At 38.6% G+C, this 21,975-nt stretch overlaps 1 protein-coding gene across 2 annotated transcripts in view; it reads right to left on the bottom strand.

Moving 5' to 3' along the window:
* Window positions 1-708: 708 nt before the first annotated feature.
* Window positions 709-21,975, bottom strand: part of VEZT (vezatin, adherens junctions transmembrane protein) — a 77,286-nt gene continuing 56,019 nt past the window's right edge. For both annotated transcript variants that reach the window (XM_052639397.1, XM_052639398.1), the window contains exons 8-12: window positions 16,356-16,687; window positions 13,596-13,789; window positions 9,948-10,048; window positions 5,082-5,289; window positions 709-1,685 (exon numbers count right to left, since the gene is read on the bottom strand). In XM_052639397.1, the coding sequence (XP_052495357.1) occupies window positions 1,171-1,685; window positions 5,082-5,289; window positions 9,948-10,048; window positions 13,596-13,789; window positions 16,356-16,687 (1,350 nt within the window). In that variant the 3' untranslated portion in view covers window positions 709-1,170. The remainder of the gene's footprint in view (window positions 1,686-5,081; window positions 5,290-9,947; window positions 10,049-13,595; window positions 13,790-16,355; window positions 16,688-21,975) is intronic.

The following is a 21,975-nucleotide window of genomic DNA, read 5'->3' as shown; positions in this document are numbered from 1 at the left end:
TTAAATGTGTTTCTTAACTCCCAAGGCACACTAGACTCATAATTTCCTTTCTAGGACAGTAGCATAGAGTTTTTCCTATATTTTCCTCAAATAACATCTGTAAACTATGTCAGTGCATAGGAGCTATAGGTAGTAAAAAACATTATATTCTTGAAAATATCACTCTTTGAAAATGTAATCACAACACAAAACAGATGAAATTGAGAAAATTTGGAAAGCAATGTCTTAGGAGGTAGTTTGTAAATAAAGTATTAAGGAGACAAGAATGCTTTCCAAGAAGTCAACAGGATGTTTCCATAATCTTCTTAAGGTGGAGAGGGTATAGCTTCAGGCTAGAAATTAGCAGCATCATGATTTACTGATGTCAATGGCACCCATTATCTCTAGGGAAACTGATAAAAGAAACTTTTTTATAAAGTTGGGGATTAGGCCTCGAACTAAAAAGATCCCACTTTGATATCATCTCTTTTAGTTGCAACAACAGAAAAAGATAAATACACAAAAAATTTAAAGGATAATTCCTAAAAAGGTGCAATGTTTTTCTTCACAAAATCATTAAGAAATCTTAAGATACTGAATACACATACAAACAAGGACACATGTTATAACCCAAGTACTTTTGAAACCATGTTTTAGTTCCAAACCCCAGTACACATCAATTTCATGAATTCAACTTTTTTTATTCAGAACGTGTATCTTTAAGACTGGTATAAACAAAAATTAAATACAAACAACTTGTTATTGACATAACAGCTGCAGTTATTAACTGCGAGAATACAGTAAAAAGGAGCCTTACTAAATGTTAATATTCTTGCAACAGAATTATCCCAGTCATTTTATGGTAGTAAATTCTGGCAAGAAATGATAAATTCATTTGTTATTAAAGATACTTAAAGAGTTTCCATGATCAATCAGTCATGCTGCAAATAAAACAGCAATTTATTCAAGAGAACCCTTACCTTTCTCTTATTCTCCTAAAAGGTCTGCCATTTACAGGTAACTAGTATTTCCAGATCAGTTGTTCAAACCAAGGTTCTTCCTATAAATTCACATCTTAGCTTTAAATACAGTAAACTTACACTCATTTTCCCTTTCCAGTGGAATTTCTAGTCTTGAAGTTAAAACACTTTCACAAACAAAGAATAAAATCTTTCACGTAAATCTTGGTTCTTACTTTTCTTCTACCTCATTTTCATTTTCTTGTATTATCTGTTCTTCCTCCTCATCACCAAAAGTCTGTTCCTGCATGGTGGTAAAGGAGAGAGATCTAGCAGCCACTTCTGCAGCGAGGCCAGCAGTGAAAGTGAAATCAGGGGACAGCTGTAGCTGGGCCAGCCTCTGCTTGATGGAGGGCTGTGATGAGACCCTGGGGGTTGGGTGGGCAGGGGCCAGGCCATCTACATCTGCCTGCGGAGACTCATCTTCACTCTTACATTGGTAATGTGCTCTTTCTTCAGCTCCTTGGAAGAAGACTTCATTTGCAGAATTGTCTTTACTTTTACCATCTAGAGGGTATTCACATAAATACTCAGTCCTACTATTTATTTCATTGTCAGCTGTAGAGGTTTTATTATTTTCCTCTTCAGTATCATTTTTACCAACTTTCCCCATATCTGAATCCAGTGATGGTTCTGAATTACTTATGGGTTCCACTGGGTCTACAGGAGACAAGGATTTCAACACAGCTTCAAAGGAAAAAAAAAAAAAAAAAAGAAAAATAATAACTAAAAACCCAGCAATGATTTAAACTTAAATTTAAACTCCCAGTAGGTTTTTCTTATAAAGAACAATAAATAAAAGCTAAATAAAGCTTTCTAGTAAATCAAAGTAAATTTATAAAACCAGAGAACTTTATAAGAGATAAAATACCTCAGACATAAAATGAGATGGGGTTTTGATAAATATTTTAAAACACCTTATGTATTCTCTTAATTCAAAACATTAAAGCAGTGTTTTTAAGGTGTGGCTCTTGAACCAACAGCATCAGTCAGCATCACCTAGGAATTTTTTAGAAATGAAAATTCTTCAGCTCCATGCCTATTGAATCGGAAACTGGAGGAGGACTGGCTACGGTTTGACAAGCCCTCTGCTGGATTCTGATGCACACCAAGTTTGAGAGCCACTGTACTAAAGGATAAGCAGCATGGTTTCACCCAGAGTATGACAGACGAAACACCTAAGAGTAATTCAAGTAATAATCCTACCATCATCAACACACACATATTTACAAGTTAAAACACCATGGAAAAAAATTACAACATACAATTCAACTCACTTGTTAACCACCTAATAAGACCCTGATGACAGTAAAGCCATAACTTCTACATTTAACGCCACAGAAAAATATAAAATAAAATAAAACCTGTATTCCATATCAACTACTGTACAAAGCATAATACATAAATATTACATCCATACGGCAGAAGTTGTCCTTTCAAGGAATATGAAGTTTTATTTAGCCCCTCTTGATGTTAGTAGGCAGTGGGTTGCTTGCTATGCAGTCTCTCCTCCCAGTATGAGGGGTTAGTACAATACAATATGTTATGAAGCATGACGGAAGAAAAAAAAGTGCGTCTTGAAGATCTGGCGTTTATTTTAAAAAATAATTTGTAAAACGTGTCCATTTCCAAGAAACAGATCCCTAAGCTGCAGTAACTCCACTAGAGAAGCAGCAACAACAGAAAAAAATGGCCACAGCAGGTTCCAGTGTAGAATTTCCCTCTCTAATTCCATTCGGACTTTACCCCTGTAGGCAGAGATGAAAACAACTCTGGAAGATGTACTGAAATTTTTCATGGGAAAAGCATTTTAAGGTATCAGCTTTTTACTTATTTTCATAAACTAAATTAGCATTATGCCTTTTCAAATGTAAACTATCAAAAGCACATACCTGAAAAGAGATACTTCTCTCATCATTATATCTTTACCCATACTGTCAAGAGGATAGTTTTAAAGCCACATGAAAAAAGTACTAAACAACAAAAAAGGATACAAGTTTATATACAGTGCTATTTTCAGACTTTGTGTACAACTTTGTGTACAGTGTTAGCTGATAAATCTGTTAATTCTTAAAGAAAGCAACACATATTAGAAGTTGATTGATATTCCTGCTTATTGTTAATTAAATGAGGGCGGGTAATCTGTATAATGCATCAATGAGCTAGTACGTTAACACTGTGCTAGAATATAAACCTCCAGGACTGTACGGATTTCTGTCTCCTGATCTATGTGCTGGGGATTCAATAGTAAACCATATCTTATTATCTACTTATTGAGTAATTTTCTAAATGAATACTGTGGGGGATAATAAAGCCCCTATTTAAGAACACTGTAATTTAATTTCAGAAACAAACAAAAAAAATAGAACACACAGGAAACAATACTGTGTAAAATCTAATACTCCTAATCTCTGATTTACAAAGGCCCAATATATGGACAAGCAGGTTGCAGGAACTCTGCTTTGTTGCTCAAGAAATCCTCTCATTTCACAACAGTGTCCCCTGCGTGTAGGGCTCTGTAGTAGTGAGAGAGGTGGCAGGACTGGAACAGTAAGAGGGGGACTCATGGAGGAGAGACTGGTGGAGAGGACAGCATTCCTGTGAAAGGGATCGCCATGCAGACTTTTCATTAATAAAAACAGCCAGCTTGCAGAACCATTGCTAATTAGATATAAGTAGAGGAAGATATCTATACTAGAAACAGTGGGGAATATAATTGAATATGGGGGACTCATGATGGAGAGGCTTGAAACCAGGAATAGGAGTTTAGATTAAATACAATAAAAAAGGGAAACTGCTGTAGATTTTTCAGAGAGAGAGCTATTTTCTATGTGCTGTTTGAGAAAAATCAAATTAGTTTTCAAGGACAGACAGAAGCAAACCTAAAGGCTTAGAAGCTATATTCAAGAACAGCTTAGAAGAAAAAGGTATTGAAAATGCAAGTCAGCCAAGAGGCTATTATAATAATGAGCATAAGCTTATAAGTGAGTGTTAATAGCTCAGTCATGTCTGACTCTTTGCAACCCAATGGATGCTAGCCTGCCAGGCTCCTCTGTCCATGAAATTCTCCAGGCAAGAATACTGGAGTGGAGAGCCATTCCCTTCTCTAGTGGATCTTCCTGACCCAGGGATTGGATCTGGACCTCCTACATTGCAGGCAAATTCTTTACCATGAGAACCACTAGGGAAGCCCAACCTTACGAGGACCTGGGCTATAAAGGGGATCAATGGGAAGAAAGGAGGAGGACAAAATCAAGAAGTATACATCTGGACAAGGGAGGATAGGAGGGCCCCAGAGAAGAAAAGAGAATGATGAGGAACCTTCCAGAGTAACCTATACACTTCTAGTGAAAAAGAGAAAGGGAAGAGAAGACAGTTGAGAGGCTCCGCATATACTAAAACAGAAGGGAAGTCCCACTCTACTTGCTTAGAAATCCAGAGGAATTAATTCTTGAATTAGGAATTAGCTAGTCTGATGATACTGTTGAGTACTAAGCTTCCCCTCTCTTGCTCCCCTGCCTCCTATGAAGTTCTAAAGAAAAGAAGGTGGTTACATAAAGAAGTTCAAGGGTAATCTTAGGTATTATCAGTCATCCACTTTTGTACAAATCCAAATATGAAGACAGTGTGCACATAAGCATCTCTGCCTTCCATCTTCTACAGTGTTCAAATCAATTATTATTAAGTAACCTAGTGATATAGCTAAGGGCCTAGGGTTTAATTCATTGGTTTCAACAGTGAACAGTTATTAATTTTGTGTTATATTAAAAATTATAATTGAGAACAGGGTTTAGAATCTTGAACCCACTGAAACAAATTTAGTAGAAAAATAGAGGAACTGATGAAAAAGTCTGACTTCATATTCCCAATCTGATTATACAGTAACTCTTTTATTGATCGAATTGGATTATATACTGACTCTTTTAATGATCAAATTGATTTTGTGTCTAAAAGACAAAGTACTGTACTTACTGGTGGATCCCTAAAATGAACACCATAAGAATTCTGTGGCTAAGATTTACAGTTCAAGAAAAAAGAATCCCTTACACTGAAATAAACTGTTACTCTGAAGTCAGTGCTTACCATGATCACTAAACAGAAGTTGCTTCCACTTCTGCCTTTCTGCCTCTGATGCTTTAAATCCCAGCACAGATTTCAGTTCTTGGAGCACCCTCTTGGATTCTTCATGTTCACGCTTCTGTCTCTCTCTGTCTTCTTGAGACAAGTAATAAAAATCATCCTTTCTGAAATCAGTTTCCATATCAATATCATCTACATAAGCTTCTAACTCCTGAAAATGAATAAAAGAAAAAGGATGGTACTTTAAGCAGACAGTTTTCTAGTAGCATTCACTGATTTGAACCTATCGAACTCCAAGATTAAAAAAATAAGGACTCCTGGCATAGGTCACTGAAGCACAAGTTGGGCATACAAAGCAAACACAGATAAACTGAAATCTTAATGAAACTTATGATACTAAAAAGAGTTGTGGATAAGAAAGTTTAACAACTTCAGTCATTATTTTTCTTCTCTGATACCATTCGATAGATCTAGTTAAGATTCTATTAGCTATGTCAAAATCAATCAAAATTAGCAGGGCTGTTGGTTTACGGAGGTAGTCAGGTATGTTTGATAGACATTTGTGTTTCTTTCTGACTCTTCAGGAAGTCTGAACACTATCACTAAGATTAGGGAACACCTCATCTGATGGTTCTCCTTATCTCTAAGGTGAAGGGTAGGATCCTTATTACTCAGCTTCTGTTGCAACTATGGTTAAGGAAAATTATTTGGGATCCTCTTATCAGCGTGAATTTAACTCAGATGACCGTTATATTTACTACTGCGGCCAGGAATCCCTCAGAAGAAATGCAGTAGCCATCACGGTCAACAAAAGAGTCTGAAATGCAGTACTTGGATGCAATCTCAAAAACGACAGAATGATCTCTGTTCGTTTCCAAGGCAAACCATTCAATATCACAGTAATCCAAGTCTATGCCCCAACAGTAACGCTGAAGAAGCTGAAGTTGAACGGTTCTATGAAGACCTCCAAGACCTTTTAGAACTAACACCCAAAAAAGATGTCCTTTTCATTATAGGGGACTGGAATGCAAAAGTAGGAAGTCAAGAAATACCTGGGGTAACAGGCAAATTTGGCCTTGGAATATGGAATGAAGCGGGGCAAAGGCTAATAGAGTTTTGCCAAGAGAACACACTGATCATACCAAACACCCTCTTCCAACAACACAAGAGAAGACTCTACACACGGACATCACCAGATGGTCCAATACTGAAATCAGACTGATTATATTCTTTGCAGCCAAAGATGGAGAAACTCTATACAGTCAGCAAAAACAAGACCGGGAGCTGACTGTGGCTCAGATCATGAACTCCTTATTACCAAATTCAGAGTTAAATTGAAGAAAGTAGGGAAAACCACTAGACCATTCAGGTATGACCTAAATCAAATCCCTTATGATTACACAGTGGAAGTGAGAAATAGATTTAAGGGACTAGATCTGATAGACAGAGTGCCTGATGAACTATGGACATAGGTTTGTGACATTGTATAGGAGATAGGGAACAAGACCATCCCCGAGAAAAAGAAGTGCAAAAAAGCAAAATGGCTGTCTGGGGAGGCCTTACAAATAGCTGTGAGAAGAAGAGAGGCAAAAAGCAAAGGAGAAAAGGAAAGATATAAGCATCTGAATGCAGAGTTCCAAAGAATAGCAAGGAGAGATAAGAAAGCCTTCTTCAGCGATCGATGCAAAGAAATAGAGGAAAACAACAGAATGGGAAAGACTAGAGATCTCTTCAAGAAAATAAGAGATTCCAAGGGAACATTTCATCCCAAGAATGGCTCAATAAAGGACAGAAATGGTATGGACCTAACAGAAGCAGAAGATATTAAGAAGAGGTTGCAATAATACACAGAAGAACTGTACAAAAAAGATCTTCATGACCAAGATAATCACAATGGTGTGATCACTCACCTAGAGCCAGACATCCAGGAATGTGAAGTCAAGTGGGCCTTAGAAAGCATCACTACTAACAAAGCTAGTGAAGGTGATGGAATTCCAGTGGAGCTATTTCAAATCCTGGAAGATGATGCTGTGAAAATGCTTCTTTTTTTTATTTTTTATGCACTCAATATGCCAGCGAATTTGGAAAACTCAGCAGTGGCCACAGGACTGGAAAAAGTCAGTTTTCATTCCAATCCCAAAGAAAGGCAATGCCAAAGAATGCTCAAACTACCACACAATTGCACTCATCTCACACGCTAGTAAGGTAATGCTCAAAATTCTCCAAGCCAGGCTTCAGCAATACATGAACTGTGAAATTCCAGATGTTCAAGCTAGTTTTAGAAAAGGCAGAGGAACCAGAGATCAAATTGCCAACATCCGCTGGATCATGGAAAAAGCAAGAGAGTTCCAGAAAAACATCTATTTCTGCTTTAATGACTATGCCAAAGCCTTTGACTGTGTGGATCACAACAAACTGGAAAATTCTGAAAGAGATGGGAATTCCAGACCACCTGGCCTGCCTCTTGAGAAACCTATAAAGCAACGGTTAGAACTGGACATGGAATAACAAACTGGTTCCAAAAAGGAAAAGGAGTACGTCAAGGCTGTATACTGTCACCCTGCTTATTTAACTTATATGCAGAGCACATCATGAGAAACGCTGGGCTGGAAGAAGCATAAGCTGGAATCAAAACTGTCAGGAGAAATATCAATAGCCTCAGATATGCAGATGACACCACCCTTACGGCAGAAAGTGAAGAGGAACTAAAAAGACTATTGATGAAAGTGAAAGAGGAGAGTGAAAAAGTTGGCTTAAAGCTCAACATTCAGAAAACGAAGATCATGGCATCCGGTCCCATCACTTCATGGGAAATAGATGGGGAAACAGTGGAAACAGTGTCAGACTTTATTTTTTTGGGCTCCAAAATCACTGCAGATGGTGATTGCGGCCATGAAATTAAAAGATACTTACTGCTTGGAAGAAAAGTTATGACCAACCTAGATAGCATATTCAAAAGCAGAGACATTCATTACTTTTCCAACAAAGGCCTGTTTAGTCAAGGCTATGGTTTTTCCAGTGGTCATGTATGGATGTGAGAGATGGACTGTGAAGAACGCTGAGCGCCGAAGAATTGATGCTTTTGAACAGTGGTGTTGGAGAAGACTCTTGAGAGTCGCTTGGCCTGTAAGGAGATCCAACCAGTCCATTCTAAAGGAGATCAGCCCTGGGTGTTCTTTGGAAGGAATGATGCTAAAGCTGAAACTCCAGTACTTTGGCCACCTCATGCGAAGAGTTGACTCATTGGAAAAGACTCCGATGCTGGGAGGGATTGGGGGCAGGAGGTGAAGGGGACGACCAAGGATGAGATGGCTGGATGGCATCACTGACTCGATGGACATGAGTCTGGGTGAACTCCGGGAGTTGGTGATGGACAGGGAGGCCTGGCGTGCTGTAATTCATGGGGTCGCAAAGAGTCAGACATGACTGAGCGACTGAACTGAAATCAGGTGTAACTGGGTCAGATCTGATTCAGAAGTTTGTGATAAAAGAAACAGGCATTTTAAGGAAACCATTCAGGCAAGGATGGTGGCAGACAGTGTCTAGAGGTAGAGGTCCTGAATGTAGTTTTCATTATTTAGCATGATGCAACAAGTGGCAATGCCTACACCCAGTGACGCAGCAGTGACGCTGCCACTGGAACAGTTCTTTTGAATGACTTTGGCTGTGTACCCCACCCTGCTTTAAGCTCATTATCTGGCCCTCTGAAATATTCTGTCAGCTAGCTAACTGTTTTAAATAAATTTCTTTGTTAAACTAAGTAGGGTTCGTCTCCCTTTGCAATTAAGAATAGTGAATAGACAAAATGACGAAGAAAAAGAAGTCGTCTTCTTCAGAAGAAAAGTCTTCAGAATAAGAAATCTGTTGTCAATATTTAACTTAATCATCTAAAAAGTATTTTTTAAAGTGAGGTTTAACATACATCCTGATGATCTGCACTTCTGGGCTTCCCTGGTGGCTCAGATGGTAAAGAATATACCTGTAATGCAGGAGACCCAGGTTCAATCCCTGGGTCGGGAAGACCTCCTGGAGAAGGGAATGGCTACCTACTCCAGTATTCTTGCCTGGAGAATTCCATGGACAGAAGACCCTGGCAGGCTACAGTCCATGGGGTCACAAAGAGTCAGACATAAACAAGCATCTTTCACATAACTTACGCAGATGCATTCAAATGCACAAATCTTAAGTGTAAAGGACTTTTACATATGTACACATACTTGGAACCACCACTCTGATCAAGAGAAAAACATTTCCAGCATCCCAGAAGGTACCTTTACCAATGTACTAATTTTTAATGCGTTTCATCACTTTCAAGTATTTAAGAAATGGACAATTAGATATAAACAGGAAAATCTTCTGGTAGATTCGATGGATTAAAATTCAAGGCACTAAGAACTAATGATATGATATAAATTCAATACACTGTGTTGTGATTTTTAAAGATCATTAGAAATATAAATTCAACAACTGTGCATAATTATTCAACAACTGTTCTGTGCTAAGTTGCTTCAGTTGCGTCGGACTCTTTGCGACCCTATGGACTGTAGCCTGCAGGCTCCTCTGTCCATGGGATTTTCCAAAGAATACTGGAGGTGGTTGCCACTTCCTTCTCAGGGGATCTTCCTGACCTAGGGATTGAACCTGTGTCTCTTACATCTCCAGAATTTGAAGGCAGGTTCTTTACCACTAGCGCCACCTGAGAAGCCCTCAAAATGGGGTGCCATGCCCTCCTCCAAGGGATCTTCCCAAATAGGGACTGAACCTTAGATAATTTTAATTCAACAATTACCCATGTCAATTACAGAGAAAGGGAGGTAAGGTTTGTACATTAAATTCTTTAGAGGGAAAAAAGGCAGTTATCATCCTTACCTGCTCCTCAGGGATTGGATCTTTGTCTGCAATGTGTAGAGGCGGCTGCAGCACAGGTGCCACAGTACAGCGTGGGCGCTCACACGCCATTTCAGGGTTCCCTTCAAAAGGAACACAGGAAGGAGTGAATATCTGCTAAAGTTAACAAAGAGTAACATCTGCAGGTTTATAATTCAAATAAACTCTTGCAGAAGAAAACCTGTTTTCTCTCTTCCTTTTTCACCTTACCGTAGTACTTGGCACACAGAAGGTACTCTAAATACTTCAACAATCAACTTTACTCTTGGCATAGAAACAGACTCAAGACAGACTATCATCATTCTTCCCTACAAAAAACAAACTTCAATTCTGCACTTTCCTTATACCATTTTTATTCTCAGGAGAAATGAGGACTGGAAATGAGTTTCATAAGTAAAAGATTGAAAACATTACCTCAAGTGAGCTTAACTTCAATTAATTATTAAAAAACAGTGTTTGACATCCAATCTTGGGGTTATTTAGCCTCATATTCAGCTCTCTTTTATCATTATCTGTCTACTTTAAAGAAGCAGGGGTTAAGCCTCTAGATTTTTAGCTTTCAGAGTTCGCGGAGACTCTCAGCTAGCATGGGCTGGTATGGTCAGAGCAATCTAGGCTAGCGGGGGAGAACTCTCAGTGGGTATAATCAGCAGAAATGTGACTTAGCCCACAGTGTCAGGTGACTAGCTTCATACAAAAGACTGAGTAAATAAGTAAATATATTGAAACTAATGACAGTCAAGCTTCTCATTATCACAAAAGGGAAGAACAAACACAGAGGAGGGGGAGGCCAAAATAAACTATGTGGTGCTGAAACTGCATTGGAGGCACTGGTATGAAGGCGTGGTATATAACATATATGGACAGACAGATCTACAAACAGAGATAGATGTGTGTGTACATGCATATGAGTTGTGTGTGTGGTCAGTTGTGTTCAGCTCTTTTGTGACTCGAGGGACTGTAGCCTGTACATGTATATGTGCAGATGTATTCCATAGTTCTGTACACTAAGAAGTGGTAAGAGCAGTTAATATCCCAGTGGCCATGAGCATCCCTAGCACTTAGGTTCTTGGTTTCTAAAGGTCATTTTCTATTAAAAAGAATGAGGCTCTTTGGAGACAAGGCAGATGTTAGGGCTGGAGGCAAGGAAAGTATGAGACAAAGTCAACAAGTGCTCAAAGAATGATAGTGATAGGAACCACCTTGAATGGGCTCCCTCTGGTTGAACTACAGACAACCTGAGCAACAATACAAAATAAAAATAACTAATTATGATCTATTGAATAAAATAATCCATACTAATATAAATGTGTAAATAAGTAGAAAGGGGGATGCTTAACCTTAAAATAGTGTCAACTAGTAAGTGTAGGTAGAAAACAGAATTAGACAATTACCATCTGAAACCACCACAGCAATATCCAGTTGAAGCAAGAACTATCAATGGATGCTAAAAGTAGTGGCTGAAAACATTTTAAGCTAATGTATTCACTTTGTGATACACAATTTTATGAGTTTAGATAAATTACAGTCATGTAATCACCATTACCACTGATCACGATACAGAAGTGTCTTATCACCTCAAAACATCTACTTAATGCTGCCTCTTTATGCCCTATTCCTCCCTCCATATCCAACTCCTAGTAATCACTGATATGTTTCTTATTCCTGTTAAGCTTTATCATTTTGAGACTGTCCTATAAATGGAATCACACAGTATGCAGTGATTTGAGCCTAACCTCCGCTGATTAGCACAGTGCCTCCTCCATCTTACTAACGGAGCAGTAGTAGCCTATTTTTTTTTAATTTCTGAGTAGTATTCCGCTGTGTGGATGGAGGTAACAGTTTACGTCCTCATCAGGTGAAGGACCTTGGCTTGCTTCCTGACTCTATTGGTATACTGTAGGTATGCAGAAGAATGTCTGATTTTTAAAAATAGGAACAGAAGTTCTCAGGGGCAATGGGATTTCATGTCTGTTTCTTAACTCAAATGGTTTAGAATAATACCACCAAAAGAATTTATAGACAACACACACACAAATGTGGTAGAATGTAAAAAACTGGGAAATCTGGAATTAAGGGGTACTTAAAATTATTCTTGTGATGTTCCTATAATTTTGAAATAATTAAAATAAAAAGATATAGCTAACTAAAGCACCTGTTTCTTAAAAAATTTAAACCAACAATTTTATTTAGAGTTGTGTATCCAAGGCTACTGGAGAAGGCAATGGCACCCTACTCCAGTACTCTAGCCTGGAAAATCCCAATGGACAGAGGAGCCTGGTAGGCTGCAGTCCATGGGGTCGCTAAGAGTCGGATACGACTGAGTGACTTCACTTTCACTTTTCACTTTCATGCATTGGAGAAGGAAATGGCAACCCAGTCCAGTGTTCTTGCCTGGAGAATCCCAGGGACGGGGGAGTCTGTGGGGTCGCACAGAGCCGGACATGACTGAGGCGACTCAGCAGCAGCAGCAGCATCCAAGGCTATGATGGGCATTTTAGCGAGAAAAGTTTCTGAATACTTGTATTTTAGTTCATATCATTACCACCGATGAGCAAATCAAGAAATGGCTCATCACCTGCCCAATGATTTGAGACTGTTTTAACAATCACGTTCAAGTGACTAAGATTCAATATCTTACAGTATGCTAAGGGAGGCATGAATGGGATGCATCTTCTAACACCCAGTGGTCTCCTGAGTGTTTCTATTTATAAAAAATACACCCAAAAGCTCTAGAGTTAAGTCATCTAAAAAAGTTTAATATGCATAAATATTTGCACATATTAAAAATCCTTGGCAAATCTAACTTTTGGAGAAAGAATTATTCACTATTTACATTTGAGGAAATCTACTGATAGTATATCAGTAATTAGCTTGTTTACATTTCCTTTGAAAAATGCTAATACTTTTACTATCTAAGGACTTGTTCAGTTTGCTCGAGACAGTAAACAAAGTATTATAGATCTAGCTATAAACAAAACAATGACTTAACAGGATGATAAAGCATTACTCACCTTTGGCAATAATACAATTTTTTATTTTATTTTTTAATTGAAGGATAATGGCTTTACAGAATTTTGTTGTTTTTTGTCAAACATCAATATGATCAGCCAAAGGTGTATATATGTCCCCTTCCTCTTAACATCATAATAAAGGTCCAAGGGATAAACATATTATTGACTTATAGCACAAGTTTAAAGATTAATATGCCAAACATTTACAATTAAATTAGTGAAGTTAATGAAGTATTTTATCTTAAAAGTAAATTCAATTTCTGGTCCCTGACTATCAAAACTCATTATTATCCTAACTGGAAAACAGTTTCTGGAATTTCTAATAATAGATTAATACTATTAAAATCTATTTTTTTAATTAAAATTTTTAAAAAGGAAGTATATGATTCAGGGAAACTTCAAATCATATTCATTTTTTATTTACAAAAATAAGAGCCAACACTTTATATTCAGTGTCAATTTGCACATATAAGTTCACCTCTTTTTTTTTTTTTAGACAACTAAGAAATTTTATCAAGTCAGTTTTATCATACAGACAAGAAGTAAACCTGATGAAGTCCTACTGGGGAATAAGTATGTCTGGTAAGTGTATGCAAAAGCACTCTCTCATAGGTACCTTTTTTATCTGTATTTCTTCGTAGCAATTTGTCCACTTGAGAAATGGCCTCTTCCCAGCAATTGTTGCTTGCTTGAACATGGGGCTGAATTAACTTTAATTTCTGTTCTAGGATTTGATAAGCTTCTGACACTAGTTCTTGTGTTTCTTTAGTACAGACAAGCTTTTCAAGTTCATCCTCAAGAATTATTACCCTGAGTAATAAAGAAAAACAAAAACAGATTTCTAAACTATGAAATGAAATGTATAATTCACAAAGTTTATTTAAAAAAAAAGTTTGTAAGATGAAAAAAAGTTCTGACTGTGGAAGGTGGTGATGATTGCACACAATATATATGTACTTAATGCCACTTACCTGTAGCTTAAAAAAGGTTAAGTGGTAAATTTTACATTATATGCATTTACCAGTTTTAAAAAAAGTTTATAAAGAGTATCATATATTTCTTCAACAAATACTTCTTGCATATATACCAGGCATTTTTACAAACTAAAAAGATAAGTTAAACCTATTTCCTACTTATAAGAAACTTAAACCACATCAGAGAAGTGATACATATATAATATTATAAAAAATTAAAACTAACATTTTATTTCCAATTTAAAGATGAGAAATTAGTTCTAGAGAGTTGAAGAAACTTGCCCAGGTCATATAGCTGGTAAATTGTAAAGCTGGGTTATATCCAGGCACAAAATGACAGACAGAAAGATGGGATTAAAAGAATTCAGAAGAGGAGCAAGTTACTGTGCTAAGGCAGAGGCACTACTGAGGGAGCACTGAAGGATGGATAAAACCTGAGCGTGTACAGAAGATGAAGAAGGCCACTCTAGATGGTAATGGGAAACAGCCTTTATACAGTTTGGCTGGACTGAGGTAAAGGAATGAGAAATAAAGATAGAGAGCAGACAGCAGTCAGTTTACATCTAGCCCTTTCTGCAGAATGTTTCATTCAGTCTAAGCTGCTACACTCACTCCAAATCCAAGGAAAATTTTCAGATAAGAAAGCAAATATAAGGCTCAGAAATGTTCATCTGGCAGCAGGCACTCTACAGACCAGGAAAACACTTACAGAGTCAATGTTCTCCTGTAGGCAAGTGAGAGTGGGAACGGCAAATGGGACAAGCAAGGGGGAGGAATGAAACACAGAATAATTTTTTAGATAACACTTTTCAAAGCTGTGTGTGGCAGTACTAAAGAGCAAATCAGATATGATGCTCTGTGACTGGACTGCTCTCTAGTGAAAGTATTCTGAAAGGTGAAGTGGCGTACATAAAATCTTTCATTTTTTAACAGGAAACATACCTCCCATGTATTTTCCATAATCTCTGGCCAAGGTACAAAGCCCTTCTTTGTCATTTTCATGTCCATCTAGTGTAGTACTCTTTCTTCTGAAACCATCTTCCTCATGCTAATGCATTTTATTACACCCTGTACATCTCTGATTCCATTGCCAAACATTAATTCTTGATAGACCCTGGTTTGCCTAACACAACCTTTCCATCCAGTTTCCTCTCATGATGATCCACCTTTTGCCACCCACTCAAATGAACAGCCTTATCTCCCACATTCCCAGTGGGAGACAGCTTTCTTAGAATAGCAGCAACAGACAAATGGAACATCACCGCCTCATAGTGTCTTAATTGTTCCCTATGCCTCAGCCTTTACATGAGTATTATCTACCTATCTCAGACCTTGAATTGATGGTTAAAAACTTACCTTTTTAAAATGTCTTTCTGACCTTAATTTCCTATCTGTGTACGTCACATCCTTCTTTACTCTGGTAAATTAGCCTTTTGATTTTACTGAGACTTCAAGTTCTTCTGATGCATTTTCTTATCTTTGAAAATCAACTGCTACCCTCCCCCTTTCACATCTTGCTTGGTATCCAAGGTCAAGTACATCACCTACAATCTTCTCAACTCATTAAATTCCTCTGACCTTCCCTGATTACAAGACAACATGAACCAACTCATTCATTTGATCCAGTCCTATACTATGAGTATCTGTTATAGAAAAATTTCACTGAAATGACTGGACACTGCATTTTACTAAGGTGGAGTACTAACAACACCATGCGAAGTAGAAGGTCAACAAATATAAACTATGGATCCTACATTTTACTATCCCGCCACTAAGTCACTTCAGTCGTGTCCAACTCTGTGCGACCCCATAGATGGCAGCCCACCACGCTCTGCTGTCCCTGGGATTCTCCAGGCAAGAACACTGGACTGGGTTGCCATTCATGTCCTTCTCCAATGCATGAAAGTGAAAAGTGAAAGTGAAGTTGCTCAGTCGTTTCCAACTCCTAGCGAGTGACCCCATGGACTGCAGCCTACCAGGCTCCCCCGTCCATGGGACTTTCCAGGCAAGAGTACTGGAGTGGGGTGCCATCGCCTTCTCCAATTTCACTATCCAACTGGGGCCAAGAAAGTTGTTCTATGCTATAGAAAAATGTCCAAACCTCTTATCCAAAAATAGCAATATAATACTCTTCAACTACATATAATAATACTTCTCAGCTTTTGTCCTATCTTTCTAGGTTTTCTGTTGAAATTAAAAAAAGTAAAAACTATAAATGAATCCCCCCAATTACAGTACTAACAAATCAGTTTGTTACATTTGTAGGTTGAAACCATCCTTTAGGCTGAGTGTCTCGATTTTGTTGCTTCTTTTCAGCTAGGACACAAGCCAACAACCACAGTGGCACGAGAATGAAGCCTGCTAGTCATGGGGATGTCTCCTTACACGGCTTCTAAACTTACTCATTCAGCAATGCTTTCAGATGCAGCTGCAAGCTGCGTACTGCCGTGTGAACATTACTCAGTTCTCTTGACTTCTGCTGAGTTCTGGATAAACGCTGGGGTACCGACTGGTGCTGAGTTTCAAAGTACCGGTAGAACTCATAGCTGCGCTTAAGCTCTTCCAAACAGGCAGAATGAGCATGAGGTAGACCTTGAGTCACATCAGATAAGATACGATGAGGCAAAAGTGCTGGAGTAAGTAAGGGCCCAGGAGGTGAATTTGTTGTAGAAAGTAACAGGGCTAGCCGCCTAAAGAACTCTGAACTCTGTGCCACCCAGAGCTGAAACAGAACCTAAAAAGAGAAAAAGAACAAGATCAATAAAAAAATATTGGCCAATATTCAAAACAAACTACAAATTTATTAATCTTAACTTCTGGATTAAACTTTTCACTTTATCCTAAGTAATGAATATAGCTGAGCTTGAACTAACTAAGAGTAGCAAAGAATGTACGCCTGCATGCTAAGTTGCTTTAGTCATGTCCAACTCCTTGTGATCCTATGGACCATAGCTCACCAGGCTTCTCTGTCCAAGAGATTCTCCAGGCAAGAATACTGGAGTGGTTTGCCATGCCCTTCTCCAAGGGATCTTTCAGACCAAGGGATCAAACCCACAACTCCTTCAGCTCCTGCACTGGAAGTGATTCTTTACCACTAGCGAGACCTGGGAAGCCCATGTTACATCAAATTATGTAGTCATAGCACATACAAACTTCTGATCCTATAGCAGCTTATACCAGTTTAGCAGATGGTGATTGCAGCCATGAAATTAAAAGACGGTTACTCCTTGGAAGGAAAGTTATGACCAACCTAGACAGCATATTGAAAAGCACAGACATTACTTTGTCAACAAAGGTCCGTCTAGTCAAGGCTATTGTTTTTCCAGTGGTCATGTATGGATGTGAGAGTTGGACTGTGAAGAAAGCTGAGCGCCAAAGAATTGATGCTTTTGAACTGTGGTATTGCAGAAGACTCTTGAGAGTCCCTTGGACTGCAAGGAGATCCAACCAGTCCATCCTAAAGGAAATCGGTCCCGAATATTCATTGGAAGGACTGGTGCTAAAGCTGAAACTCCAATACTTTGGCCACCTCATACAAAGAGCTGATTCATTTGAAAAGACCCTGATATTGGGAAAGATTGAGGGCAGGAGGAGAAGGGGATGGCAGAGGATGAGATGGTTGGATGGCATCACTGACTCAATGGACATGGGTTTGGATAAACTCTGGGAGTTGATGATGGATAGCGAGGCCTGGCATGCTGCGGTTCATGGGGTCGCAAAGAGTCAGACACGACTGAGCGACTGAATGGACTGACTGACTATCCTAACAGAGAAATGCTGATGGAATGAGACACACCTAATTAGAAATGAATGTTCTTTGATGAATTATTTTTTTAAAACTGTATACAAAGGAGAAATGGAGAGAGCAGGAATGATGGATCTGTGTAAGTCCAAAGAAATAAGTCATTGATGGATCCAGAGTTTGGAGTTCAAAATTATACCAATATTTTGGCCTTGGAAATAGCTAAGAAATAACATAAAAATCAGTTCCAGAGTGATCATACTCAGGAATGTCTGGTATGAGAAACTACAACAACCATTCTTGAAAGACACACCTTGATCCTGGCAGCAATGGATTCCTGTAAATCGTCCTGTTCACGAGGATAATATCAAACATACAAATACAACCTAGTATGAAAAGGAGTTAGCAGATAAGATAACACAGAGGATTCAACCACTTTGGATAATTTGGATTCTAGTTTTTTATAAACGTGAAAATGGACATTACTTAAGCTGGTATATTAAATGAATTTTAAAATTATGCAAATAATGAATTAAGATAATTTAATGTAAACCTATTTTACTATTAACATTTTTTTAATAAGCAAGGCCAAAATTCCAAATCACTACAGATACACCAAGAATTCTTAAATATAAATACAAGCTATCACAGAAGTCTTACTTAACCATTAAATTTTATCACTAAAGTAATTTTCCTGGAAATTCCCTGGTGATCCCGTGGCTGTCTTTGTGCTTTTACTGCTGTGGCCCAGGCTCAATCCCTGGTTGGGAAACTAAGATCCCACAAGTTGTGCCGTATGGCCCCCCCAAATTTTTCTTTATCCCTTTATTTGTTCATTCAACAAGTGTTTTTTAAGCATCAATGATGTGCCAAGCAGTATTATAGGGGCCAATAATACAGCAGAGAACAAAAGAGAAAATATCCCTGCCCTGATGGAGCTTATGTTCAAGTAGTTGGGCAATAGCTATTAACAAGTAAAAGATAAGTTTCTTGGCTGACAGGGTATGGGGAGAATATAACAGAGAAAGGGAACAGCAAATGTGTGATTGTATGTGCATATGTGAGAGGAAGAGGTAGGAGAGAATAGCAGAGGGATACAATACGCAAGGGGGAGAGTGTGTAATTGGATTTTTAAGAGAAACAGGGAGCCACTGAAGGTTTCTAAGCATTAGAGTAATATGATTCAAGTTAAGGTTTAACAAGGTTATTCTGGCTGCTGTGTTGATAGATAATAAGGAGGTAAGCAGAAGACAGGAGGTTACTGCAATAATGCAGGTGGGAGTTAACAAGGTACCTTGTACATAATGGTGAGAGGTAAGAGGTAGTTCAGTTCAGTCGCTCAGTTGTGTCCGACTCTTTGGAACCCCATGGACTGAAGGCTTCCTTGTCCATCACCAACTTCCGGAGATTACTCAAACTCATATCCAAGAGTTGGTGATGCCATCCAACCATCTCATCCTCTGTCGTCCCCTTCTCCTCCCCCCTTCAATCTTTCCCAGCATCAGGGTCTTTTCAAATGAGTAAGTTCTTCACATCAGGTGGCCAAAGGATTGGAGTTTCAGCTTCAGCATCAGTCCTTCCAATGAGTATTCAGGACTGATTTCCTTTAGGATGGACTGGTTGGATCTCCTTGCAGTCCAAGGGACTCACGAGAGTCTTCTCCAACACCACAGTTCAAAAGCATCAACTGTTCAGTGCTCAGCTTTCTTTATAGTACAACTCTCACATCCATACATGACTACTGGAAAAACCTGAGCTTTGACTAGACGGATCTTTGTTGACAAAGTTATGTCTCTGTTTTTCTAACACGCTGTCTAGATTGGTCATAACTTTTCTTCCAAGGAGCAAGCGTCCTTGGAATTTCACCATCTGCAGTGACTTTGGAGCCCCCCAAAACAAAGTCTGTCACTGTTTCCACTGTTTCCCCATCTATTTGCCATGAAGTGATGGGACCAGATGCCATGATCTTAGTTTTCTGAATGTTGAGTTTTAAGCCAACTTTTCCACTCTCCTCTTACAGGCTCTTTAGTTCTTCATGCTTTCTGTCATAAGGGTGGTGTCATTTGCATATCTGATGTTATTGATATTTCTCCCGGCAATCTTATGCTTCCTCCAGCCCAATGTTTCTCATGATGTACTCTGCATATAAGTTAAATATACATGGCAATAATATACACCCTTGACGTACTCCTTTCCTGATTTGGAACCAGTCTGTTGTTCCATGTCCAGTTCTAACTGTTGCTTCCTGACCTGCATACAGATTTCTCAAGAGGCAGAACAGGTGGTCTGGTATTCCCATCTCTTTAAGAATTTTCCAGTTTATTGTGATCCACACAGTCAAAGGCTTTGGCATAGTCAATAAAGCAGAAGTAGATGTCTTTCTGGAATTCTCTTGCTTTTTTGATGATCTAATGGATGTTGGCAATTTGATCTCTGGTTCCTCTGCCTTTTCTAAATCCAGCTTGACATTCTGGAAGTTCACGGTTCAACTCCATGGTTAACATACTATTGAAGTCTGGTCTGGAGAATTTTGAGCATTACTTTATTAGTGTGTGAGATGAGTGCAATTGTGCAATAGTTTGAGCATTCTTTGGCAATGCCTTTCTTTGGGACTGGAATGAAAACTGACCTTTTCCAATCCTGTGGCCACTGCTGAGTTTTCCAATTTTCTGGTATATTGACTGTAGCATTTTCACAGCACCATCTTTTAGGATTTGAAATAGCTCAACTGGAATTCCATCACCTCCCCTAGCTTTGTTTGTAGTGATGCTTTCTAAGGCCCACTTGACTTCTCATTCCAGGATGTCTGGCTTTAGGTGAGTGATCACACCATCATGATTATCTGGGTTATGAAGATCTTTTCTGTATAGTTCTTCTGTGTATTCTTGCCACCTCTTCTTAATATCTTCTGTTTCTGTGAGGTCCATACCATTTCTGTCTTTTATTGAGCCCATCTTTGCATGAAATGTTCCCTTGGTATCTCTAATTTTCTTGAAGAGATCTCTAGTCTTTCCCATTCTATTGTTCTCCTCTATTTCCTTGCATTGATCACTGAGGAAGGCTTTCTTATCTCCCTGCTATTCTTTGGAACTCTGCATTCAAATGGATATATCTTTCCTTTTCTCCTTTGCCTTTCACTTCTCTTCTTTTCACAGCTATTTGTAAGGGCTTCTCCTGTTTGAGGAGGCCTTACAAATAGGCCTTGCAAATTTGCCTTTTCTGCATTTCTTTTTCTTGAGCGTGGTCTTGATCCCTGCCTCCTGTACAGTGTCACAAACCTCCATCCACAGTTCTTCAGGCACTCTATCAGATGCAATCCCTTGAATCTATCTGTCATTTCCACTGTATAATCGTAAGGGATTAGATTTAGGTCATACCTGAATGGAGTGGTTTTCCCTACTTTCTTCAATTTAAGCCTGAATTTGGCAATAAGAATTTCATGATCTGAGCCACAGTCAGCTTCTGGTCTTGTTTTTGCGGACACTATAGAGGTTCTCCATCTTTGGCTGCGAAGAATATAATCAATCTGATTTCAGTATTGACCATCTGGTGATGTCCATCTGTAGAGTCTTCTCTTGTTTTGTTGGAAGAGGGTGTTTGCTATGACCAGTGCGTTCTCTTGGCAAAACTTTATTAGCCTTTGCCCTACTTTATTCTTACTCCAAGGCCAAATATGCCTGTTACTCCAGGTATTTATTGACTTCCTACTTTTGCATTCCAGTCTCCTATAATGAAAAGGACTATTTTTTGGGTGTTAGTTCTAGAAGATTTTGTAGGTCTTCATAGAACCATTCAGCTTTATAAAAAGGTAAGCAGAGGGCAAACTCTGGATACATACAGAATGGACAGAATCTCTTGACAGATGGTTTATGAGTAAAAGTGTTAACAAGGATGATTCTAGGGTTTCAAATTCTAGTTGTTTCAGACAACTAAAAAATCAAGTTGGCATAGCTTACTGCCCTCAAAGAAAAAAAAAAAGACTATTATCTAATCATTGCCATGTTATCCAATTAAACCGAAACTCAGAAATACACATTTTTTCTTGTTTGTTCTTTGAATAAGGGAAGCCGCTCTGGATGAGGGGATAACCATAGTTTACGGGCCATTAGGAAATGCTGTTTTAAAGCATTTTCAGGGAGTCCCCTGCGGTCAATTGGTTAGGACTTGGCATTTTCACTGCTGTGGCCCTGGTTCAATCCCTGGTCAGTGAACTAAGATCTTGCAAGCCAGGCAGCAAGACAAAAAAAAGCATTTTCACAAAATGTAGAGTTGCTTTTTAC

This window comes from Budorcas taxicolor, chromosome 5, assembly GCF_023091745.1.
Source record: "Budorcas taxicolor isolate Tak-1 chromosome 5, Takin1.1, whole genome shotgun sequence".
NCBI lineage: Eukaryota > Metazoa > Chordata > Mammalia > Artiodactyla > Bovidae > Budorcas > Budorcas taxicolor.
This window is presented reverse-complemented; position numbering and strand designations above follow the sequence as displayed.